Source organism: Girardinichthys multiradiatus, chromosome 2 (genome assembly GCF_021462225.1).
Source record: "Girardinichthys multiradiatus isolate DD_20200921_A chromosome 2, DD_fGirMul_XY1, whole genome shotgun sequence".
Taxonomy (NCBI): Eukaryota; Metazoa; Chordata; class Actinopteri; order Cyprinodontiformes; family Goodeidae; genus Girardinichthys; species Girardinichthys multiradiatus.
The window spans coordinates 41,065,570-41,089,178 of record NC_061795.1 but is presented as its reverse complement, the minus strand read 5'-3'; the positions used below and the strand labels follow the sequence as shown (position 1 = coordinate 41,089,178).

The 23,609-nt window shown below is 37.1% G+C and overlaps 1 protein-coding gene across 1 annotated transcript in view; it reads left to right on the top strand.

The window, feature by feature from the left end:
- Nucleotides 1–23,609, top strand: part of syt9b (synaptotagmin IXb) — a 66,553-nt gene that overhangs the window by 8,009 nt on the left and 34,935 nt on the right. Inside the window, exons 2-4 of the mRNA XM_047354821.1 lie at nucleotides 11,015–11,190; nucleotides 13,411–13,628; nucleotides 15,482–16,022. Coding sequence (XP_047210777.1) covers nucleotides 11,015–11,190; nucleotides 13,411–13,628; nucleotides 15,482–16,022 — 935 coding nt within the window. The remainder of the gene's footprint in view (nucleotides 1–11,014; nucleotides 11,191–13,410; nucleotides 13,629–15,481; nucleotides 16,023–23,609) is intronic.

The window sequence follows — 23,609 nt, the reverse complement described above, 5'->3', positions numbered from 1 at the left end:
GCTGTCAGTATTGTTGCCTCAGAGTAAGAAGGTCCTGGGTTCAAATCCAGGCCAGGACCTTTCTGTGGGGAGTGTACACATCTCTATGTATGCGTGGGTTGTCTCCTGGTACTCCAGTTTCTTCCAACAGGTTAATTGGCCATTCTAAATTGGCCTTCCATGTGAGTAAATGCATGCACGGTTATCTGTACTGTGTGTCTGACAACATGCCTAGCATGTACTTATAGATGGATAGATTTACTTTGGAAATAATCTTCTTCTTAAATGACATAATTTGCATATTTGACTTAATTTTAACTGGAAGGTTAATATTTTTTTATATACTGCTAAGCCGTTCTCATATTATTACCCAGTATTTGACATTACTAGTTTAAAAAGGCTTATCATGTTGTTTTATCGCCAAATTGAATTTGGGGCACTTAATGTTTCCAGTACATTTAGTTTAATTTGTTTTACTTTCATGATTGTTAGACCATAAACAATAAATAAAGAAATTACATCTTCAACAACTTTTGTTTATTAGATTTTGGCTTTAGATTGTCCTTTTCAAGTCTGAACAAGGAAAGATGGGGTCTTACTAACTTTAGGGACTGTGGCCCCTTCTGTGCTTGTAGCATACACAAGACTGTAAGCAGGTGTAGACAGATTTCCACCACAGAAAGGGTTCATCATGTTCAATAGATCACATAAACATGTTCAGATCAGCTTCTGCTTGATCTACCATGATGTGATCAGCTGCATTTACTGCATTACTTTGTTATTGAAAAAACTGCTTAATGTAAACTTTTTTCTGGTTTCAGCTTGCTCAGCTCAGCCTGTCAAGTCAAGTCAAGTCAAGTCAAGTTTGATATAGCGCTTTTCAGCAACAAGGCACTCAAAGCACTGTACATGAAGAAAAACATTACAATGATACAGAAAAACAAATCAAATGACATTAATAATCTTTGGGAGTTTACTGGTAAGAGCTGGTTCTAATCCAATCTTTCTAATAGAGATAATTAGCTCATTAAGTCCTCTGTGGTAGGGAATTCATCCAATGCTAGAAGAAAAATGTTAATATTAATCCTTGAGGTCGCTGGTATGAGGCAGTTGTGGTCCCATCATTCAAATAGTTACAGTCATGGGCACTCACTGAAGTCTAAGTCGAGAAGCTGGGTCACTGGTATAAAATAGTATGGGTCCAAACTTTCAAATACTAATAATGTTTGGCTTTCACTGGTATGAAATAGTTGTACTACAATCCTTCTGAGAAATATAAAAATCTATGAAGCCACATTTAGGTAAAAAGTGGATAAGAATAAAGACCACATTAGGTAAGAGGAGAGGAAAAAATCATACTTCACACTTTATCCTTAGCAGGATACCGTTTGAGATATAAAAAAAAAACCTCAGCACAAAGAAGCAACACATATACAAGACAACATATTGCAGAGATATGGTGAAGGCTGTATGTCAGGGGTGCGTATATGAGCATATGCGTGTGTGCATGTGAGTGTGTGCAAAGTAAGTCCATGAAGCACTGTCACAGAGGTAATTGTCCTTGATGATACGATGGAATGTTCATCAACCAGCCACGCAGTTCTGAGCAGGTCCACAGATGTCCTCAGGGAAGGGAGGGGGCAGAGGGAGCAGAGTGTCAAGTTAACATAACTTCCAGGAGAAGTTGAAGATTGCCAGCCATCAATCAGAATCAGCTTTATTGCCAAGTTCGTACATACAAACAAGGAATTTGACTCCGGTACACTTTGCTCTTTTGTTCTGTTTTTGCATTACAGAATATACAAATTTACAATTTACAATGTACAATATCAAGCCCATACAGGGGCCAAAACCAAACACATTGTTCATGTACAATCACCTTTTACCAACTGTAGAGCACAGGGTGGAGGGCTAAGATTATGGCTTGTTTTGCAACCATAGGACCTGGACATAAGACCTGGACATCTTGCAGTCAGTGAACTACCAACTTACGATACTCTTCTGTATACTAAAGTATTCTAGAGGCAACTGTCATGCAATCTGTATGTCAGCTGAAGCTTGGTTCAAATTGGGTCATTACCTCAAACAAAGCAGGAAATCTAGAGTATTATTTCTAATAAAGGTGGCTGTACAATCTATTGAACCTGTCAATGATTGTATGTCCTTTCTGATTGGAAATCAGTGTGATGAATGGACAATGAATCTTCTTAAGCGGCAGTGGGACTATGGTATTTAGTCATAATCAATGACATGTATACCACAAAGAACAAAATGGATGAAACCTCTAAACATGTTGATGCAGACAAATCAATAAAACTTAAAATTGACCATTTTAGCCACTATGTTGTTCATGAATATTATCCTGATGTACAGAGTTAAAAACAACCAGAACAAATTGAGTTAGGAAGCAATTCAGGGAGTAATTTGGCTTTAAGAAAGAGTAGTAGAATTTTGTTTAGAGTTAAACAGTCATATATGTACAAAAGTGCAGTTTCTTTACATAAAGGTTCCACAACAGATTTCTTAAAGGTTCCTTACATCATACTACTCCATGGTTAAGGTCATTTAACTAATTTGACATGTGAAACAAACAAAAATGAAAATAGATCAACTCTAATATATCCACACATGAAGTACTGGTTGTTTTTGCACAGTCCGGGTCACTGATGTACAATGAAATGTTTTGACTCTTTGGAGTCATTTTTGTTACAAAAATTAAGTCTTAAATCTAAAACAAATCTTTTGGTGCTTTGTGCCATTAAGCTTCTTTGACTTCTCCAGTTTTCAGAATCTCTTTATAAATTTAAATCCTCAGGTGAAGTATTAAGGATTATTTTTGTATTTTATTTTTTGTCTTTTTTTTGCCAAACATTCTTGTTTAACACACACTAAGGAAAGCCATTTTGAACGTTTGTGGGTCCAACAAACTGAGCTGAATAAAAAGTAAAGCTCTGAATTTAAGCTAGGTGAAGAAACAATTAAACCCCCATAAAACTAAACAAAATTTGCTGCCTAGGCAGTAAATCCAAAAGCAGAAGACCAAACAATCAGAAGGGTTAGAAGTAGGCATTAGTAGGTAAATGATTCTCACTTGATTTGATTTTTTGAATTGATTTTTTTAAAATTGAAAAGCAAGAGTTTTGACATTGCTCCAACTAAAATAATCTAATATATTGATGATTATATAACGAGACACATATTTTGATACATGAACACACAAATAGAGAGCAAGAGAACCCAGTAATGTTGACAATAACTCTGTTTAAAACCAGTCTGCAGTTTTCTGTACTCATGACAATGATTTACAAATAACTTTTTATAGCTAACAATATTCAGAAAAATCAATAATCAATTTCTACTTCAGTAGTGCAATGAATCTAAATTCAATGTCAGCTAAAACAGTGGGCCATTTTGCAGGATTTGTATTACTACCAGAGGTACACAGTGGTGTGTACTGCTGACTCCAGGCCTTTTTTCTGGTATTTTATTGAAATGATTTTAAACCATGGGAACAGTAAACATTTTTACTGGTACTGAAACTTTTAAAATGGGTTTATAGCTTGAAGCAGGGAATCTTCCTCTACTTAATTGGCAGTATCCAGTAAAAGACAATACTTTTGGCAAAAGGCAAAATAAAATTGATCTGGTGCTTAAGTTAGTAAATAAAAACAAATGAAATTTAGCACTGTCAGTATTTAGTTTAAAAATGCAGAAACACTATGCAATAAAATTCCTCACAAATATGCCATCTCATAAGTTGGGTAAAATATGATTTCAGCTTAGTTTGGTTCTGTTCACATATCTGCATATAGAATTAAAAACAAAAGAATAAAATAATTCAGATTTTAGTAAACATTTAAAATGTCCAAATGAATCTGTCTTTAATACAAATCCAAGTCATTTAAGAATAGGCACTTGACATTAACAAGTCCCAGTCTGTTGCGGAAGAAGTAATTAAAATAAAACCCATGTATGTATATGTGCATAGACTCAGTAGCTTATAAAAGCAGTAAACTAACATGCTACATATCTTTAGTATTATACGGTCAACACTAGTACTGTTAATTTCCCCCCTTAACTAACTAAGCAGTTATATTGAAGATCCAGCAGTCTCTATGTTTTCTTGTAAGCAACAGACTATTTTTCCTACCAGGAGTTTCTGCAGGATGGTTTCAATATGCTACGTAATTAACCCACAGGTATATCATTTGTTTTCTAACATCATCTGACTCAACACATACAGCTTTAGCCATTAAATGATAAAGTCATACATTTGTCCTTTAATGATATCTGAAAAAAACACCTGGAAAGCAGGTCAAAAAGCTACAGCAACCAAAATAAGCTGTGATTTTTAAAATAAGCCAAATAATATGCAGTAGCAATACTTGCTGCCAACAATTACGGGTAGCATAAAACCACAGACAGCGGACCACCAAGTACTGGCAGTTTTGTTTTGGGTCCAGTACATATCAATTAAAACTGCCTTAATTGCAACTCTTATCCAAAATTTGGCACAGGATCGGGATCTCCCTACTAAAAACAATAAGAATGCATGGGCCTAAAGATAATGGCTAAGGCTTTTTGTAAGGCATGAGGAATGTGTATAAGAAAAAATATTAAAATATAACTTTACGGTATTATTTGTCTGAGGTTTAGAGAACCCTTAGGGTTAACCCTTTTGTCGGACAACAGATTAATGAGATAGACAGATTGACTAATTATGGGAAATAACTGTGAGTCGTTCCAGTTTTATATGTTTTCATTTGCTCAAATCTCCAGTTATAGTACTGGTAACCAATTGATGATTTATTAGGAAGCAGAAGAAAAATGTCTTGATACATTTTAATAGTAAAGTGGTTGTTGATATTGGTGCTTTTATTTTATTTTAAGACTTAAACATGTGGAGCTGGCAGCAATATTAAACCCTCACAGCCAGTGGCGTATTTTATTTTCTTTTTTTGGGTGTGCATCACAATTCTCAGTTCAAATAAACCTTAGACAGTCATCAGTTGAAGATGACTACTAAAGCCTGCTGTTTGTGTACATAACGCCTCATTGCAGGGAGATTTAGTTGAAATCAATAAAGGCATTCATTGCTGTGTCAGTTCACTTTGGGGTTTTAAAGTTTTATTAGCTTTAGGGGCAAATAAACACATTTAGTGCAGTAGTCCATTTGATAATAAAATCCTGCATCTGGTATTTTTCACTTGCGGTCATCTTGTTAGTGAGAAATTCTGTTTCACCCTAATGCATCGTGGTTTTAATTCACTGTTTGGTAAAATAAATGTCCTCAATAAATGTTTTCAATATGCTCATAACCCAAAGAAAAAATTAGGTTCTTCACGAGTTTTTTTTTACTGCAAACCAGCAAAATAATTTAATGTTTCAGTTATTGATTGTGCTGTTTTATTGATCACATTTAACTATTATTGACTTCCAGAAACCTTCCTCTTACCATTATTTCTGTATTTATTGCCACATAAAAAGAAGCAGCCCTACTGCGTACAGTTACTCATCAAACCTCTGACCTTTTTTAATTATAATTGTTGACTTCCTTCAGTGACGAGTGAGCTTACTGATTAACAGAATCCAATTAACTCAATGTAGTAGAGGCCTTGCTGTCTTACTTTCACCCTGCAAAAGGACTTGAAAGGAAGAGACACCCAGCGGGTTTCGAAAAGGTTTTCTAAAGTTAATTGACTCAGACTGATGGGTTTTGTGAGCTGTTTTACCTAAAATAAGGGCCAACAATTTTAAATAGGCAGCAACAGTAAAGTTTAGTGGGATGCAGGCAGACCATCTCTGCAGTAATAGGTGCAAAGTTGGATACAAGAGAACTCACAGTGGTGACAATGCTGTAATTTGAATATAAATGTGTTTCCATGCACCTAATCCTTTTCATGGCCAGAAGTGCATAAAATAGGCAACCTAGGCATACCAACTCCAGAGAATCAGTAGCTACAGACCAGAGTCCAGTGGATGAGCCTTGCTTTGACAGTTGCCGTTAGAACGGTAGTCGCCTGACTGCATTGTATCCATTGTAAAATTTGGTGTGGAGGAGATTATGGTGTGGGGCTGTTTTTCAGAAGTTGGGCCCAGCCTCTTAGTTCCAGTGAGAGGAACTCTTAATGCTTCAGCATCCCAAGATGTTTTGGACAATTTCATGCGCCTCACTTTGTGAGACCAGTTTGGAGATGGCCCCTTCTTGTTACAACATGATACACACCATTGTAGAAATCAAGTTCCATAAAGTCATGGCTGAGTTAGGTGTAGAATAACTTTACTAGTCTGCACAGAGATCTGACTTCAACCTAAAAGATGAATTAGAGCAAAGACTGCGAGGCATGTCTTCTCATCCATCATCAGTGTCTGACTTCACAAATGCACTTCTGGAACAATGCATCCATAAACATTATCCTAAAAAAATGTGCAAAGCTTTCTTGGAATAGCTGAAGATGTTATAGCTGCGACGAGTGGGCCACTATCATAATAAAACCTTATGGATTAGCATGTGTAAAATTAAATAAATTTTAACAGTCATTTAATGTTTCCAATGTTTTAAAAGTTTCCAATACCCCAGTGTGGGTCATGAAGGTCTTAAAATGATCGCTAGAAATCTAATTACATTTAATTATGACTGCTGATTCTGCTGATACATTTTCACCATTACTGCTAAAGGGGATACAAGCAGATGGATCAAATAGTAACCATTTGGGTTATGACCTAATTTATTTACCTGAATTACAGTTCTTTTGTATGCTCTACCCATTAATAGATAGGGTTGCAATTTCAACCACTGGTAGTTTTTAGAAAGCTTAAAGGTTTAAGACATCCCCTTTAAGGAGACTAATGCACATAGCAGTGGATATCATAGTATCCAATTGAAAGTCTTAACTCAAGACTCACATGTAAAAGTAATAAAGACACTTTAAGGTAGGAAGCAATCCCTGCTTCATGCCCTGCACCATCCCAATGTGCTCCATATGAGAAACATAAAGAAAGGTGAAGTGATATGTTGATTCATCACATACTTGGATGTCACAGTGGCCATCAAGACAATGATTTTATTTCAGACAATGCAGCCTTTTATCTAGTAGTTTAACTCTAACCATCTGAAGTTCAGATAAAAATTATATTTTAATCGAGGTTTATTTGAACCTCATTGCATTCAGTCAATGTCCTGAATGAATGCGCTGATAAAGATACTCTGTCACACTGATACTCTGCTCGGTTTATGTTGTATTCATCATAGCAAAAAAAAACCTAAAAAACAAGCTTAATAAATGAAGCTTCATAAATGAAATGTTTTCCCACAATAAGAAGCTCTGTACATGTTTGTGTAACTGACACACACAGTCTAGTTTAAAAGGTTGCAGCAAATTTTGATCATGCATGCATTGTTTAGCTGCAGAGCTAAAGAGTAGGTTTTTCTTTGCAGCTGCCTTTTTTAGGTTTGTTCATATTTTTTGAAACATATCCTAGACTTAAAAAATATGAATTAAATGAGCATAAAACAGCTCTTGCCACTCTGGATCCACGTTCACAGCCACCTGCTTTGCTGACAAAGCAAGTGGTAGTTGCTATGGAGACCATTTCACTATCCTAATATCAAAATCTTTGTCATTTAATAACATAGTGTGAATTTGGAGGCACTTCATTGACCAGGACAGCATGCTTTAAAATGCAAGCTCTTATACAATGAGCATCTTATAGTCTTTGGACATCTAAATTACATGGTTATGTGCAAATCTTCAAAGTTATTTTCATTGGAGTTTCAGGTTGTTAAACTCTTTATAAATCACTAGTAAACGTTTTGAGTTTTAACTAATCAGTCCCAGCAGCAAGAACCAACCTTGCTAAAATTTGAAATTTAAAAACAGCATTGTAGTGCCTTAAATAAACACTCATTATGTTGTTATTCTAAAAAATGTTGTACTGTTTAAACTAAAATGACTGCAAATATCAGTTTTGTTGGATCTTGGTGTCTCAGCCTCCATGTTTAAATGCTGTTTAAATGTCTCATTGATCAGCATATGCAAGTTGTTTCTGTATTTTAGAATTCTGCATTCTTGTAACTCTAGAAATGTAGAAAAAATTAGTCTGTGTTCCTACGCTGTATGTATAAGTTTGGAAAAGTCTGGAATTAGATTTCAATATTTTCAAGGTCAGCATAAGAATGGGGAAAAAAAGTTACATACTTTCCAGACTCACATTTCTAGATTTTGTTTTGTCAGTTTTCATAACATCCTGGACATTTGGGTGCAAAAAAAGCTACTTAGTTGGATTTTATTCCCAAAACACTTGACAGGTCATTCAGAATACAAGGACCTTAAATTGGCTTTGGAATGGACAATGTTGTAAAGGGCTGTTGCACTGCTTTTTTAGCCTCTGGACTGACTTTAGCAAATATCACCTCTATTTAAAATGCTGGACAAGAATATTTTACACTAAATATAACTTATTTAAACTTCAGGTATTTATGTTTAATACCTTAAACTTGTTTGTAAATATCCCGAATAAATAGGAGCATTAATGTTTTGTTTAACATTTAAAGCAAACTAAGTTAAAGATCCCAAAAAATATTGAAAAAGGCATGTTTTTCTTTGATTTTGAATGCGTGTGAATTTATATGTGGGTTCTGTGGTTATGACCAATGAGTTGAACAAAAATTCAAATTGTGATATGGTAATCTAAGATAAAGGGTACAATCTAAATGCATATCAATGTAAGTAACCTTTATTCAGATGTGTGTCTTTGATGGGTTGGAAGATGCCATAACTTTTGCAAACTCAAACATTTTGTTTTACAAATTATTTAGTTTTCTAGACTTTTCTAGGCTGCAAGGGAACCCTTAATTATCCATCTTTAAACACCGTGGGTGCTCAGTGGATCACGGATATAGATGTTCTTCAACATGTCAGACATTACCTCAGTCTGTTGAATCTAATTGGGAATGACTAAAAGCAGAGAAAACCAGAGAGACAGGTGCATGGAGCGCTCTCATCTCTGAAACCCTTCCTCTGAAAACCATCTTCCCTCAACAGGACGCCTCAGTCATGGTTTTTAGATGGCTTACTGAAACGGTGCTTCTCAAGAAAGATGTACCAGTGTGCATCATCTGTCTGACTCTACACTATCACCCAGCTGTTAAGGAGGAAAAACATTTTCTCTGCTAATGGATAACATGTCTGATGATCTCAAATATCCATCAATCATTATACATCCACTTCTGTATCTGTTGCACAGCTTCCATAGCAGAAAGGATATGCAGTAATATGCATTGCAAAGTGCTTTTTTTCAAATACAAACCCATCTGGAACCACAAGTTTTGCGCTGAGGGTGCCTTTGTACTGCACGGCTTCTGTTTCTTTGGTCTGTAGTCCCATCTTTTTTTCAGAAAAAGGTTCAGACTTGCAGGGGGATTATTTTAGAAATCTGTTTGTTTGAAGCTTCAGTGGGATCCACATGGCATAAATGTCTCCAAGATAGAGGGGGCTGATTGATGCATGTGAGTCCCCTTAATTGACACCAATCGTCTGTAATATGGTACACATTGCATATGAAGTAGGGCTCAAGACAAAATTATCTGTGGATGCACATATGCAGAAACATTCACACAACATTGAATTGAATTGTTTCAGGTTGCATTTGAGTTTTTTTTGTGTTTTTTTATTCACTGGGACGTCACTCGGACTCCAATTTGATTAAATTGAACTGGACTGAAAACCACATGCAACACTGATTATTGATTTTAGATACCTGATGACCTGGTAATGCTACCGTTTGGTTTGTAGATTATTTTTATTGCAAATTCAACACTTTCACATTCAGCCTCCACACATGCATACCATACACACTGATTTCACTAACTTTCACACTTCATAATGAAAACATTTATTTCAACCTTAATTGTGATGTTTAAAGTTTATATTTCAGAACTCATATATGGTGTCACAATGGGGTTTTGGGGTGGACCGAAGCACAGACAAGAACTCGGGCGCAGCATTTCAATTAGTTTTCAGTTTATTCAAAAATATCAAAACCGTAACAAAAACACACTGCAGGTACAGACCAGAGTCTGAATTCAAAACAACTTACTGACACTGCAGGAACCTGGCAAGGACGAGGGTTGCGAACGTGAATGAACAGACAGAACAGAGTGTGAACAAACAGAGGAACCAGCAGGGAACAAAGAGCACAGACCAACTAATATACAGGGAGACGTGAGAGGAGAACAAAGGGCAGATAATCAAAAAGACAGGTGTGGCAAGGAGACAGGGAGGCTGAAGGGACATGTGGAACTGATTAACCAATAAGGAGAAACAAAGACCTAAGCAGAACAATAGACTAAACCAAAACATAAGAAATCTAGAATAACCAAGAGGTAAATGAAACAGAGGAACTGGAATAAAAGTAAACAATAACTTAAGCTGACCTAACAGGAAGAAGAACTGGAACACTAGAAACTAAACATAAAGAACTAAGCTAGACAGAACAGAATAAAACACAGAAAAGGAATAACGACGAGGAGGAAAACAACAAAGCACCAGGAGGCGGTAGAGGGAGCAAAACAGACTAATAAACACAATAGAAACATCTAGACAAAATAAACCATCACAGAAACCATAAGACAAGGTCCAAGATGTCACTCCATGACATATGGTGTGTCTCCATTTTCGTTGTGGCCTCTGAGCCAGGTCATAACAGTTATGGTAAATGCCCAACCTAACCACAAGGGTCCTGCAGGGGTCCTAACGCTGAAAAAGGTTGTTGTCTGTGTTTTGATCTTTATAGAACTACACCGAGTCTAAAGCATTGGTGGTCTGTATTTGTGGACATGTTTGGATCATCTGTTGCAATAGTCGTTTTGCCTGACGATAAAAAAAAAATACTTCACTCTTTCTGTTCTCATTTAACAGTCTGAATAAACACAGACTTCCCTCCCTGGAACTCTGCTGTAGGTTTGTTTGTCCTGGCATTTTCACTGCCAGAGCTGTCGCTGCCTGTTCACTGAACACCTGCCCTTTCTCTGCAGATGTATCGGTGAGTCTGCTTTCTCTGCTGGTGACCACCTGTGGTCTGGCGCTATTTAGCGTCTCCCTTTTTGTCTCATGGAAGCTGTGCTGGGTGCCACTGAGTATCCGTTTCCTCCCAGATGTCCTGAAGGGGGCACACTTCTTGGGAGGAGATCAACAACCTGTCCTCACGGAGGTGGGGAACGCTAAAGTTTTTCTGATGAGTTGCTATGATGAGATAATGTTTAATTTTAGTAATGCAAGTTAGAATGTATACAGAATTAAAACTGAAATGCTTAAACCAAACAAGAAAAGTTGTAAAATGAAAGTTTTTCTTTATGGTTATGACTAGAAAAAACCATAAAATGATGGTGGTAACCTGTCAGCATAGATAAAGAAAAGCTATCCTAAAGTATTAAATTCATATTGTTTTTACCATACAGTGCCTTGAAAGGTCATTTATATCCCTTGAAACTTTTTCACATTTTGACATGTTGCAACAACAGAATTCAGTAAATGTTATTTGGTGATTATGTCATAGAGCTGCACAAAGCAATGCATTATATGAAGTGGAAGGGATAGGGAAAGGTTTGGTATACATTTATTGTGATCACCATTTACTCTGACACCCCAAAATAAAATCCCGTGCAACCAATAGTAAATAGAGTCCACTTTTACGTGCAATGTAATCTCAGTATAAATCCAGTTTTTCAGTGAAGGCTTCAGAGGTTTGTTAGAAAACATTAGTGAACAGAAAGAAGACCATGAAGATCATGAAGACCAGAGAAGCCAACAGAAAGGCCAGGGGTCAAGTTGTGGAATAGTTTTAATGGCAGAACATTAACACTGCACATCACTTTGAACACACCATCCCCATCATAAACTATGGTGACAGCAGCTTTATACTGTGGGAATGATTTCTTTCAGCAGGGACAGGGAAGCTGGTGAGTGTTAAAGAGGATCAAGGAATTTTTATTGTCATTTCAACACATTAAAAACATAAAGTGGAGCAAGATTTGTTACCTTGGTCCTGAAGCAAACCCAACGACAGAATCATTAAAAAACTGTAAATACAATATAAATAACTTACTAGTATAAAAACAAGATAAAATAGGCTTCCTTCCAATAAAATAACACAACAATATCCAGGAGTCTTGTACCTTGAAGCTGTAAACAAGTGGAAGATTAGAATGATAATTAGAGCAGGAGCTCTGCAAAAGCCTACAGCAATCTGTACAAGTTTGCAGCATACAAAATATGTCAGGAGGGAGAGGGATGGGAATGAAGGAGGGTTGGGGATGAGGGAATTTGGGTGGGTAGAGGGGGGGTACAGGGGCTACAGATTTCATTGAGTGATTTGTGTGTCTCCTACACTTTTATTGGTCTATATTGTTTGTTTTTACTGTTGTGTTTTATGCTTGAACAAATGAATTTCCCCTTTGGCGATTAATAAAGTTTAAATCAATCAATCAATCAATCAATCAATCAATTGTCTTACAGCTGTTAGCGGCTGGACAAGACTTGAGACTGGGGCGGAGATTTACCTTCTAGCAGGATAGCAGCTGTTAGCATACAACCAGAACTCCATTGGAATGGTTTAGATCAAAGTCATAGATGGGTTTAGATCAAGTCCACGCTGAAATTCAACTGAGAATCTGCGGCAAGACTTGAAAGTTGTTTCCACAGAAGATCTCTATCCAACCTCACTGAGCTTGAGCTGCTTTTTTACAAAGACGCATAAGCAAATTTTTCAGTCTCTGGATATCCAAAACCTACCCAAAACACTTTCAAATGTAATTGCAGGAAAGGTTAGTTCTACAAAATATTGCCTTAAGGGAGGCTAATTACAAATGCATACCACTTATTTCAGATTATTAAAAGAAAAAACACTGGAAACAATGCACCCTCCTTTTACTTGAACTATGTTGAACTATGGTTTTTGGTGAAAAAGTTCAAGGCATATGAATAATTTGCATGACATGGTTTTAAAAAATGCTTCTTGGGCAGATGGAGTCATTGCATTATTAGTATAATTACTGTAATTATTATTATTACCATCTAGCAAACACTTTTATCCATGTGACTAAGAAGTCAAAATTATAAAATGTTTTTAAATTATATTTTGTTTAGGCACAGATTTAGACATATTTTTGGGTCCAAATGCACAGGACAATTTAGGTTAAATCTTTGTGTGAGCTATGACACTGTATGTATAATGTGTACATTTCAGCTAAGTGATGTGGCAATCTGAAATAGATGAACAATTTTATAGCTCTCTATCATTGTAACAACATAAACATAGTAAAACAAAAAAAACCCACAATTGCACATGTTTCTGATTCAGAAAATTCTGTTTCTAGGTAGCATTTCCTCAAAACTATTTGTAGTAACATGGATATTGCTCTGTACTGTGTAGGTGGACGGGGAGGAAAGGGAGTACAGTGAGGATGGTTATGTGAAGGAGCCGTCAGGCCCCCCTTTGGCTGTGGCTGTGCCTGAGTCAGCCCTAAAGATAAGCCACACGTCGCCTGACATCCCACTGGAGACCCAGGCTAAAGTGGAGAAAAACCAGGTCCACACTCTGGCCAGGGAGAGGGTTCAGAGGCAGATTACTGAGCCAACATCATCTGTACGGTTAGTACAAACTGGTCCCTGAAAATGTCATGCAGTATTTGGTGCTGTTTAGAGGTTGAGTACAGCTAAACGTATAGAAAATTTTCTGGCCTCAATAGTTGCCTTGCAATAAAAACAGCTCACAGTGGAAATAAACACTCACCATAAAATTCAAGGTTTTTGTAAAATAAAACCGAGACCATGATAAATTATTTGAAACTTTTCTACAAGACATGTATCATGTACAATGCAGCTAAAAACAAACAAAACTGTTAAAGGGAAAATATAAAGCATAAAAAGCTGCAATAACCCTCGTACTCGTACTCGTCGTCTTCCGCTTATCCGGGACCGGGTCGCGGGGGCAGCAGATTCAGCAGAGACGCCCAGACGTCCCTCTCTCCAGACACCTCCTCCAGCTCCTCCAGGGGGAGCCCAAGGCGTTCCCAGGCCAGCCGAGAGACATAGTCCATCCAGCATGTCCTGGGCCGTCCCCCGGGCCTCCTCCCGGTGGGACGTGCCTGGAACACCTCCCAAGGAAGGCGTCCAGGAGGCATCCGGTATAGATGCCCGAGACACCTCAAGTGGCTCCTCTCGATGTGGAGCCAGTAGCAATAACCTCTATGCATAAGTGTGCACACCATTAAACTATTATATTGTTAAAGCATTATTCCATTTAATTCCAGCATTCTCTTGTAGGAATCTATCAACAAGCCACATTTAGTTTACTCTACCTTGTAAAAATTCCATAAATCTGTCAGACTGAGAAGTGTTTTGTCCACAGCCCTACGGGTGACCCCAAAGATTTACTTTTAGATTTAGTTCTGAACTCAGGCTAAGTCGTTCTAAAATGTAAAATTTCCCCACATGACGTAATTTTTATAAATTTGCCATATGCTTGGACCTATAGTAATGCTGATAAATAAAACCTTTCTTGACCTTCAACTTTATAGCAGATAAGCAAAGGTTTTGGGACAAAATTGTTATTTAGAACTGTTCATGATATACCTAACCCATACTTCAACTGTATTCATATTTATTTAATTCAGTTTATTTATATAGCTCTGATTTACAACAAATATCGTCTCAAGGTACCTTACAAAAAAAAAAAAACAGACATTGTGGTTATGGTGTTCTCTTGGTGAGGTAACAAACGTACCTTAATGGAACTGTGATCAAAGTTTGAAGTTTTATTTCAATAGATCATAACACATTATCTTGCAATGTCTTGGGAGCATTTAGCCAAGTCTGGGATTTTTTTTGGGGGGGGCTCCTTCATGTTATTGGGGGTCACTTGGTATCTCCTTTATTAGTTTTCATCTTGTCTTTTTATCAATTATAGATAAACATACAGTTTTAGTGATGTCATTTTAGCTCCATATTTTCTACAGTGATGACCGTCTTTACTGTCCCTATCTATATAGTAAATGCATGCATACAGTGAAATCCTGGAATGCAAATTAAACTCGTCCCATATCTAAGATTTGCATTTGTAAACCCGTTACCCCATTGAAAATACGGAGAAGCAGGTAAAATGGCACAGGAGGAACAGCGCCCATGTAGCCCCTGCCTGTGTGGCACACAGTATACTTAGACTACAGATCCAGGGTTGAAGATTATGTGGTTACAATCAACATCCCAAACATTTATACTACCTTTGTATTTTATATGTACCTACATTGAATTGTACAGGAATATTGCCACATAAAACATGGCAAAAGTTCTGAAATGATTTACCATGGTGTCATTTTTATGTCTCAAAAACCTGACATTTTATGAAGGTTATGTTAAGATTTTAAATCCATTGGTTGCTCAGAAAATCCACAATGTTAAATGTCAGATCTGATGTGTCATATATCTAACATACTTTTTTACAGGCACAACTCCATTCGTCGTCAGATGAACCTTTCTAATCCTGACTTTAACCCAGCTCAGTTCCAGCGCCAGGACTCCCTGTCCGGTTTGGGCCGAATAAAACCAGAACTGTACAAGCAGCGGTCGATAGATGCTGAAGACGGCCGTCGGACTGACAGCTGTGGGCGTCTTCACTTTATTCTGAAGTTTGACTTTGACCTGGATCAGCTTATTGTGAAGATCCACAAGGCCCAGGACTTGCCTGCCAAGGACTTCTCAGGGACCTCTGACCCTTACGTCAAGATCTACCTGCTACCTGACCGCAAGAACAAGCACCAGACCAAGGTGCACCGCAAGACTCTCAACCCAGTGTTTGATGAGGTGTTTCTTTTTCCTGTGGCATACGCTGAGCTGTCAAACCGCAAGCTGCACTTCAGCGTCTATGACTTTGACAGGTTCTCACGGCACGATTTGATTGGTCAGGTGGTGGTGGACAACTTCCTGGACCTGGCTGACTTTCCCCGGGAAACAAAACTGTGTCGGGATATCCAATACGTGACCTCGGTGAGAACTACATTTTGCTCTAAATTCTGTTACCATCACAGTTTTTGTCTACCAGGTAAAATATCTTAGTGGTTTGATGTTTGGAATATAGCCAAATACAAGCACATTTTCAGGTTATTAGTTTTCACATATCTCCTAAGCTGAAAATACTCAAAAATCAAAATCTTTCTTTTTTAGGATGGAATTAAACAGCTCAAATAATTCAAAAGAGCTAAAACTCCCATACATTCCATTTATAGAAGCAGATGGAGAAATATATCAGCTGCCTTGCATCTTATTTTCTCCCCAAGTGGAGCTCATCTGGTTTTCAGAAGTGAGACATAGAAATATACTTAGACACAGTTAATGTTTAATGAAAGCAGTGGGAAACACTTGGGGGTGGTGACCCAGATCTTCGCTGACATAAGACAAGGGTTGGCTTGACAGAGATACAGCAATGCTGTCTATATTACATTATTCACTTAGATAAATCTATAGGTGTGGAAATAAGATTCTCCTGCCAGGAAATCCATCATAGCTTGCCTTCTTTGTTTAGAAAGACTTCAGCTTAGCATAGATCAGTATGGGGTCATTTTATTGTTTTTAAGCAGTGTCTGATAATACTAATGACTGTGAATATTCCATGCAACATCCATTTATTAGAAAATCTGCAGAAGATTGAAACAGAATCTTTTGCATATTTAGCTACCTTTGATCAAAAATGGGTGAAGAGCATAATATGTCATTTAAAAGAACAGATGAGATAGCCCCGAGCTGGGCTGAGGGTCCAGCTGTAACAGAGATTATGTGTCTTTAAACAATATACACAAAGAAGAAAAGCCAGGGATGTGCACTGCTAAATCAACCAGTGTTTTTCTGCTTTTGCTGCTTGTACACGGTAATTAAAACAGCTCTATTTGCTGACATGTAGATAATTCCAAACTATAGGCCAAACTGGGCAACTATTCCCCCACCCCCCAGATAGCTGCAATTTATTTGTAAAGATAGTGAGTATTTCCTATTGAATACTACAATTTCAATTTAAACTATTTGGATTTGTAGTTAAAAATAAATGCATTTAGCGTATCTTTTTAATAGATTTTAAAAGTTTGGTTTTCTGGCAAAATCCCTTTATTTCACTTTCATTTTCACTACAATTTAATTATAATAATATAGACTTTATTGAGCTTACAGTGGAGAAATTATCCCCTACATTTAACCCATCCCTTAAGGAGCAGTGGGCTGCCATTGTATGGTGCCCAGGAAGCATTCAGGGGCTCTTGCGCAGGGACCCAGGGTGGCTTGCTGTGGGATTCAAACCAAGGTACTTGTGGCCTCTCCAGGACACAAAAGCCCTGCTCTCTGACTAGGCGACCACTCCCCCCTTAGTTGCTATTTTGGTTTATGAACCAGTGCCTTTGAAAATAATGATTTTTATAATTCTTTTAAATGTACTTTCTATGATTCTATATCGCCCACAGTAATCCTGTTAAACAGTAAACCTGCAGAGCATAAGCTTCCGTTATGTTGACATTTTGATCCAGTTCCAAACACAGTCTGCAGGCATTGCCTGAGTCTTTTTTATCCATCAATTCCTAAACCCCCATCACAGACTTTATTGTTGGACTTTATTGGTCTTGTCTTTCTATGACGACACGCACCTTTAAGTAAATAATGTTGAAGTATCTCCTTTCTGCTTATCTGATATCACAGCATGCACAATTTCATCTTCATCTAAGTCAGACAGCAATTCTTTTTTTATTATTACATCTAAGAGACCCCATACATAAGGAACATATGGTTAATATGGTCATGTCTGTTAATGCTTCAGGTTATAATTATTTGACCACTAAGGGACACTCATAGACTGTATTGATCCTTGACCTTTTAGCCTAAGATGGTCAAGCAAAGTATGCAAACCAAGTATGGAAAAAGAAACAAGTGAAACAGTGATAAGGTGAAAAAAAAGTAACTTTAGCACAACTTATAGAGTAAGACACAGAAAATGTGACACCTTTCACCCTGATACACATGCTGTACAAAAGTGGAGTCCATTATGAATGACACACAAAATTCTTATACATGAAAGGACCTGAATTTTCACAAACTTTGCTTCATTTCTCACGTTTAGGAAAATACTTTTATATATATATATATATATATATATATATATATATATATATATATATATATATATATATATATATGTCAACATAGATAGTAAGATAAGAAATATAATGTCAACAGCTTTAGACTTTGTGTTAATATTGAATATGATATTCTGGGTTGCACGGTGGCACAGTTGGTAGCACTGTTGCAAGAAGGTCCCGGGTTCGACTCCCAGCCGGGGAGTTTGCATGTTCTCCCCGTGCATGCGTGGGTTCTCACCAGGTACTCCGGCTTCCACCCGCAATCCAAAAACATGACTGTTAGGTTAATTGGTCTCTCTAAATTGCCCTTAGGTGTGTGAATGAGTGTGTGCATGGTTGTTTGTGTGTTGCCCAGCGATGGACTGGCGACCTGTCCAGGGTGTACCCCGCCTCTTGCCCATAGACTGCTGGAGATAGGCACCAGCTTCTCCGTGACCCACTATGGAATAAGCGGTATAGAAAATGGCTGACTGACTGAATATGATATTCTCTGAATGGCCAAATAGTTAATTGTTTTATTCTCTAATTAGTTGAAGGTATTGTTTGTTAGACCTCTAAATCTGTTAAGTGTTCCTTTTTTGCAAGTCAGACTACTTCACTTTGTTTCAGCTTCTGACCTACAAAATAACAGTGTCAGAATGTTGAATCCAAACTTTAGCAATATTTTGTTATATTTCTTTAGGGGAGTAATACTTGTGATGAAAACAAATTTATAATTTTACAAGAATGGTGCATGGAAACATATAATGAAACAAAACATATTTGATGAATTATTGTCTTGCTTTAGATGTTAAGACACTAAACAGAAATGGCATTGACCTACAAACAAGGGCACTTGAACTCACCTCATAAAATCAGTCCTTGGTCGGCAATGTCTCCCCATCAGACTGAGCTTAGTCTCCATGGTAACCAGCTGTTGTACTGGCCAAAACGTTGCTGTAGTCCCCACCAGTTCTGTTACTGCTTTGGGTTTTAGCTCAGGCATCTATGACAACATTGGAATATGGGTTTTGCAGACCCAGCACTTTATTGTGTGTATGCAAAGATGTAAGCTACAAGCACCGTTCATTTAACTGGATTCAAAGATGTTGCTGTGGAATTGATTAAAAAAGCCAAAAAATGTAATCTTGTTGCAGCTGTAAATAATCCATCATGTTACCCAGAGGGACAACAAGAAACTTCCAGTGGTGCCTCAGCATGTGGCAGTCCTTTTTCACAAGGTTATCCTAATGTCCATCAACCCCCACTACAGCATTGTAGTGCATGGAGACAAAAATCAAATACTTTTCCTAGGGCAAGAGAGGCAAGGCAGCATGGGAACCAGAAATTTAAATCAGACTTCAGAGATTCTGAAAAAATTGTCATGTGGCACAAATCCACAGTGTTCTGCATAGTTTCACTTGCATCAGAACAATCACCCAGAAAAAGCAGTGTGCTTAAAAAAATAAGATCTGAATTTTTCATATAAGATAGGCCTCAGGATAAGCTGGCACACATGCTTGCACAGTCCAGAGGAGAAAGTTCAGAGGCCAAAGAGAAGAGGCAGAGGAACACTATAAGCAAGAGTTAAAGGGAAATTGGAAGATTTACAAAAGACAGAGAAACAGCAGAGAGAAGCCCCCTAAAAGGGGCTAAAATTGTTATACATCAGCTTTTTCATTATTATCACTTTTGTATAAGCCAATTAAAATTGCTGGGGAGGAGAAGGGGAAAAGAAGAAGAAAAATCTAGGAACAAAGAAAACACAGCTGTAGTAAATAGTTAAAAACATAATTTTACATATTCCTTATGTTTAAATCAACAATTCATATCAGTGATACTGTCAGAACTGTAGCAAAAAACAATTCATACATCATAAAAATGCAGTAATCTACTTTAAGAGAATTACTCAAGTATACTAAACAAAGGGGCTGAATGAGGATGAACTGTAATAAGTTAGGGGCATACCCGGCATTAGTGATCCTCAAATTAAATAGCACGACATTTTTCATCAAATAATTGACACAGTTTGTACTGGACCTAATGCCCAAACATGATGTTGCTAGGACACAAAGTGATTGTTGATATAAGCTGGCACTTTCTGAAGGTAAGCAGTCTCCTGCATCCATTCTTCATCTCATTTTAAAGACAAAAAAATATATACCATCCAGACTCACTAAAGGCAAATGTTGAGGGATGAATCATACATGGCAGCAACTCAATAATCAAACCACACCTGGACAATATCAAAAGTTGTTTTTAGTCAGCAACTACACATCTAATATGATTTTCACCAGCACTTTGATTTAAAGTGTCTTTAAAATACTAAGATATATTGTGTTAATTGTACATACAGAACATGACACAACTTGCAGATATGTTTAGGTTTCTTGTTTGTCTGTAGCCTTGCAAGCCTCAGATCAGAATATCATTGCATTCAAGAAACTATACAGACAGAAGAGAACAGAGTTTTTCCTAGTGGGGTTTTGGTGGGTAGAGTAGACAATTTTAGCATTTGTTTTACATAACTGTTTGCTTCTACTATTTTGCCTGTTTGGGATGCTACAATGTGGCATCCTGAGCAGTTTACTTTAGTTACCATTTTATTACTGAACTGTCATAACTTTTTAAAAGCAGAATTTTTCTAACTTCCATGTTTAGCTAGCTGTGCTGCAGTACTAATGCTAAAATGTATGCAAACAAGAACAAGACAAACAAGACATGGACATTTATTTTCATGTGTATTTTTTTAATCTGGACACAATAACCCAGTGTCTCTAGACTAGTTACTTTTCACATTAGAATCCCACCTGAATTTTTCTCTTCACATGCACAATGTTTGATTGAAAAACAGTAGCTGAAAATGATTTTCTTTAGCTTAGGGTCCATCCGAAGACCATAATTGAAAAACAAATTCAAAACATCTCCAACTAACCTATTCACATTCCAGGGTTATATTAGTTGGTGGTGGGTTGATTTTCCCTGCTATTGTTTTCTAATTGATTTTTAGGAATTGTTACATTTTTTTTACTTACAATTTTACAAGTTTGATTTTTTTTCCTTATTTTCCAAAAAAATATAAACAGCACTAATATAGCTGCAAGAAATGTTTAAAGAGCAATAGTGTGTAACTTTTACTCACTAGTGACACGGAGCTTGACAGATTTTAGAAGGGTGTAGTGTATCTCATTACAAGCCCTTTGATGCCCTTAGAAGTAATCACAAACTTAATAAAAGTAAATGATTAACTCAGAACTTATGGAAGACCTTACTCTCAGCACTTTACTGATTACATTCAGCAGAAACAATACACATAGTGTGTGGGTGTGTTTGATTTGTGTCACTGAGCTTGCTTGATGTGTGTTACATTAAATTACTAATAATCATTGATGCAGGCAAAACTGATTAGTCTATAAAAACTGGGACAGAAATGAACTGTTATTACAGCGAGTGGGAGGGACAAGCTCTCAGCAAATTGTTATTATTCTTCCTTGATTGTGGGCTTTCCATTTGTTCTCTAGGTAATGGTAGGCCTGACATCTTCAAACAAATTGTTTAATTTTCTCCTTCTTTCATGAGTATTTCACTTTCATGTTAAATAAATTACATATTGTATTGGCTGATGTTTGCATTTCTACAACTGATATCTTATCATGGCTTCCGCACAAAATTGCTAAGCAGTCCGTTTTATAATGGACTGTGGAACGAAAGGAATCCATATGGATGCAGGTTTTCTATGTTAATCTGCCAAAGAAATACATCTGGCTCCTTGTTGCTGAGGCCACTTGTTGATTGAAAATGGCAGATGAGGATTTCCACAGACAGCAACACAATGATCATTACCCGGGTCAGCACTAAATGAGCTCCAACCTGTTTGTTTCTTGGTAACTAATGCAAAGACCTTGTGGGAAAACACCCCCACCTCCTAGCATACAGATGCATCTTGTTTGTTCACAAATTTTGTTTTTTTGCCTCCAGACTCAAACAGCATCACTAACTAAATGAGGTCAGTATAAATTGGGTTAGTCCTCTTTTGAGACATCTAACATGTGAAATATGGCGGTTCTGTCTCCTGTGTCAAAGTCAAAGGATTCAGAACCTCTAAATATAATCTCCTATTAGTCATGCATGTATAACCGTACATTTCAATAGCTGTCAGAGGACATTTCTTTTCTTTCTGGAAAGATGAGCTACTACTGTAATTATTCAGATGACATTAACATCACAGGACTATACAGGACTAATTACTGGACCCAGAATTATTGACACTTCTAAATAGAATAGGTTTAAAAAATGACCACTGGACGCCATGCCTTGAAGTGTCAGCCACTGACCAGACACCTCCCGGTGTGGGTTGTTTGTTAAAACCTTATATATGTGTATTTTTTGACATGCATCTTTTGCTGGTGATTTAAGTTGCTCTTAAGGTTGAAACGCCTTTGCTCAGACGTTTTTCTGTATTTATTGCCAGACCTCATTCATTTAATTTTGACAGATTTCTGTGCCAAAACTACTTAAAAAATACATTCCCATTATAGATATAGCTCTCGTGCCACATTTGCCTTGCATTTAGTGGCACTGGAATTAGCTAAAGTAAGTGCTATAACACCACAGCATCACCCTTCTGGATATTTGACACTGTAGCATATTTGATCACCAGCTAAGCCATCCTGCAACACATTTTTGGACATCTGAAGAAAAACCTTTAGTTGCATGGGCTTCACAATTCTGAGACACCATATATAATGTACATATGGACCATTGTTATGTCATCAATATAAGTGCAACCAAAAATCTTGCAGTATCGATCCAATAACATTACTTAATCTCATAGTAAGCTATGCGGACACATTAGCTGCTCAAATGCATATTTACCTAACTTTTACATGCATAATGCTTAAGCTGATAGCAGACTGAACTACTTTTTGTTAAATTAAGCAATTAATTATTTTACCACTTGTGGGGCCTTGATTAAACATTAAACTTTAATTCCCAGATCATCTGATTGTACTTAAATATTGAGAAATGACACAGTAACATAATTACAAGTGTGGCATACTCCTTCCTTATGCAGTAGAAAACAGCAAATCATGCACCATTTATCCCATTACACCTGCACTATACGTATAGACCCACGTAGCACACATAGTTCTACTTGATAACATACATAGCAGGTGGCATGAAGGGTGACAACATATTTAGGGATGTTTAATACTCTGGGGCCTTTTTATGGAGGATCTATATATTGTCAAGTGACACTATTGAATACGCACAGCTTAGTCTCTGGAGGTCTTGTAAAGGCATAGCAAAGGCACACTCTACTCAATAGTTGTTGTTTTTTTCAGATAACTTTACCAATTTGGATTCTGTTTTGATGTTGCCAAATCCCATTCCATATTTAAAATCCCACACTGTATCTGTAAATTAGTAGTTCAGTAAGCTCCAAACTATTTTGTTTATCATACTTTTACTTATTACC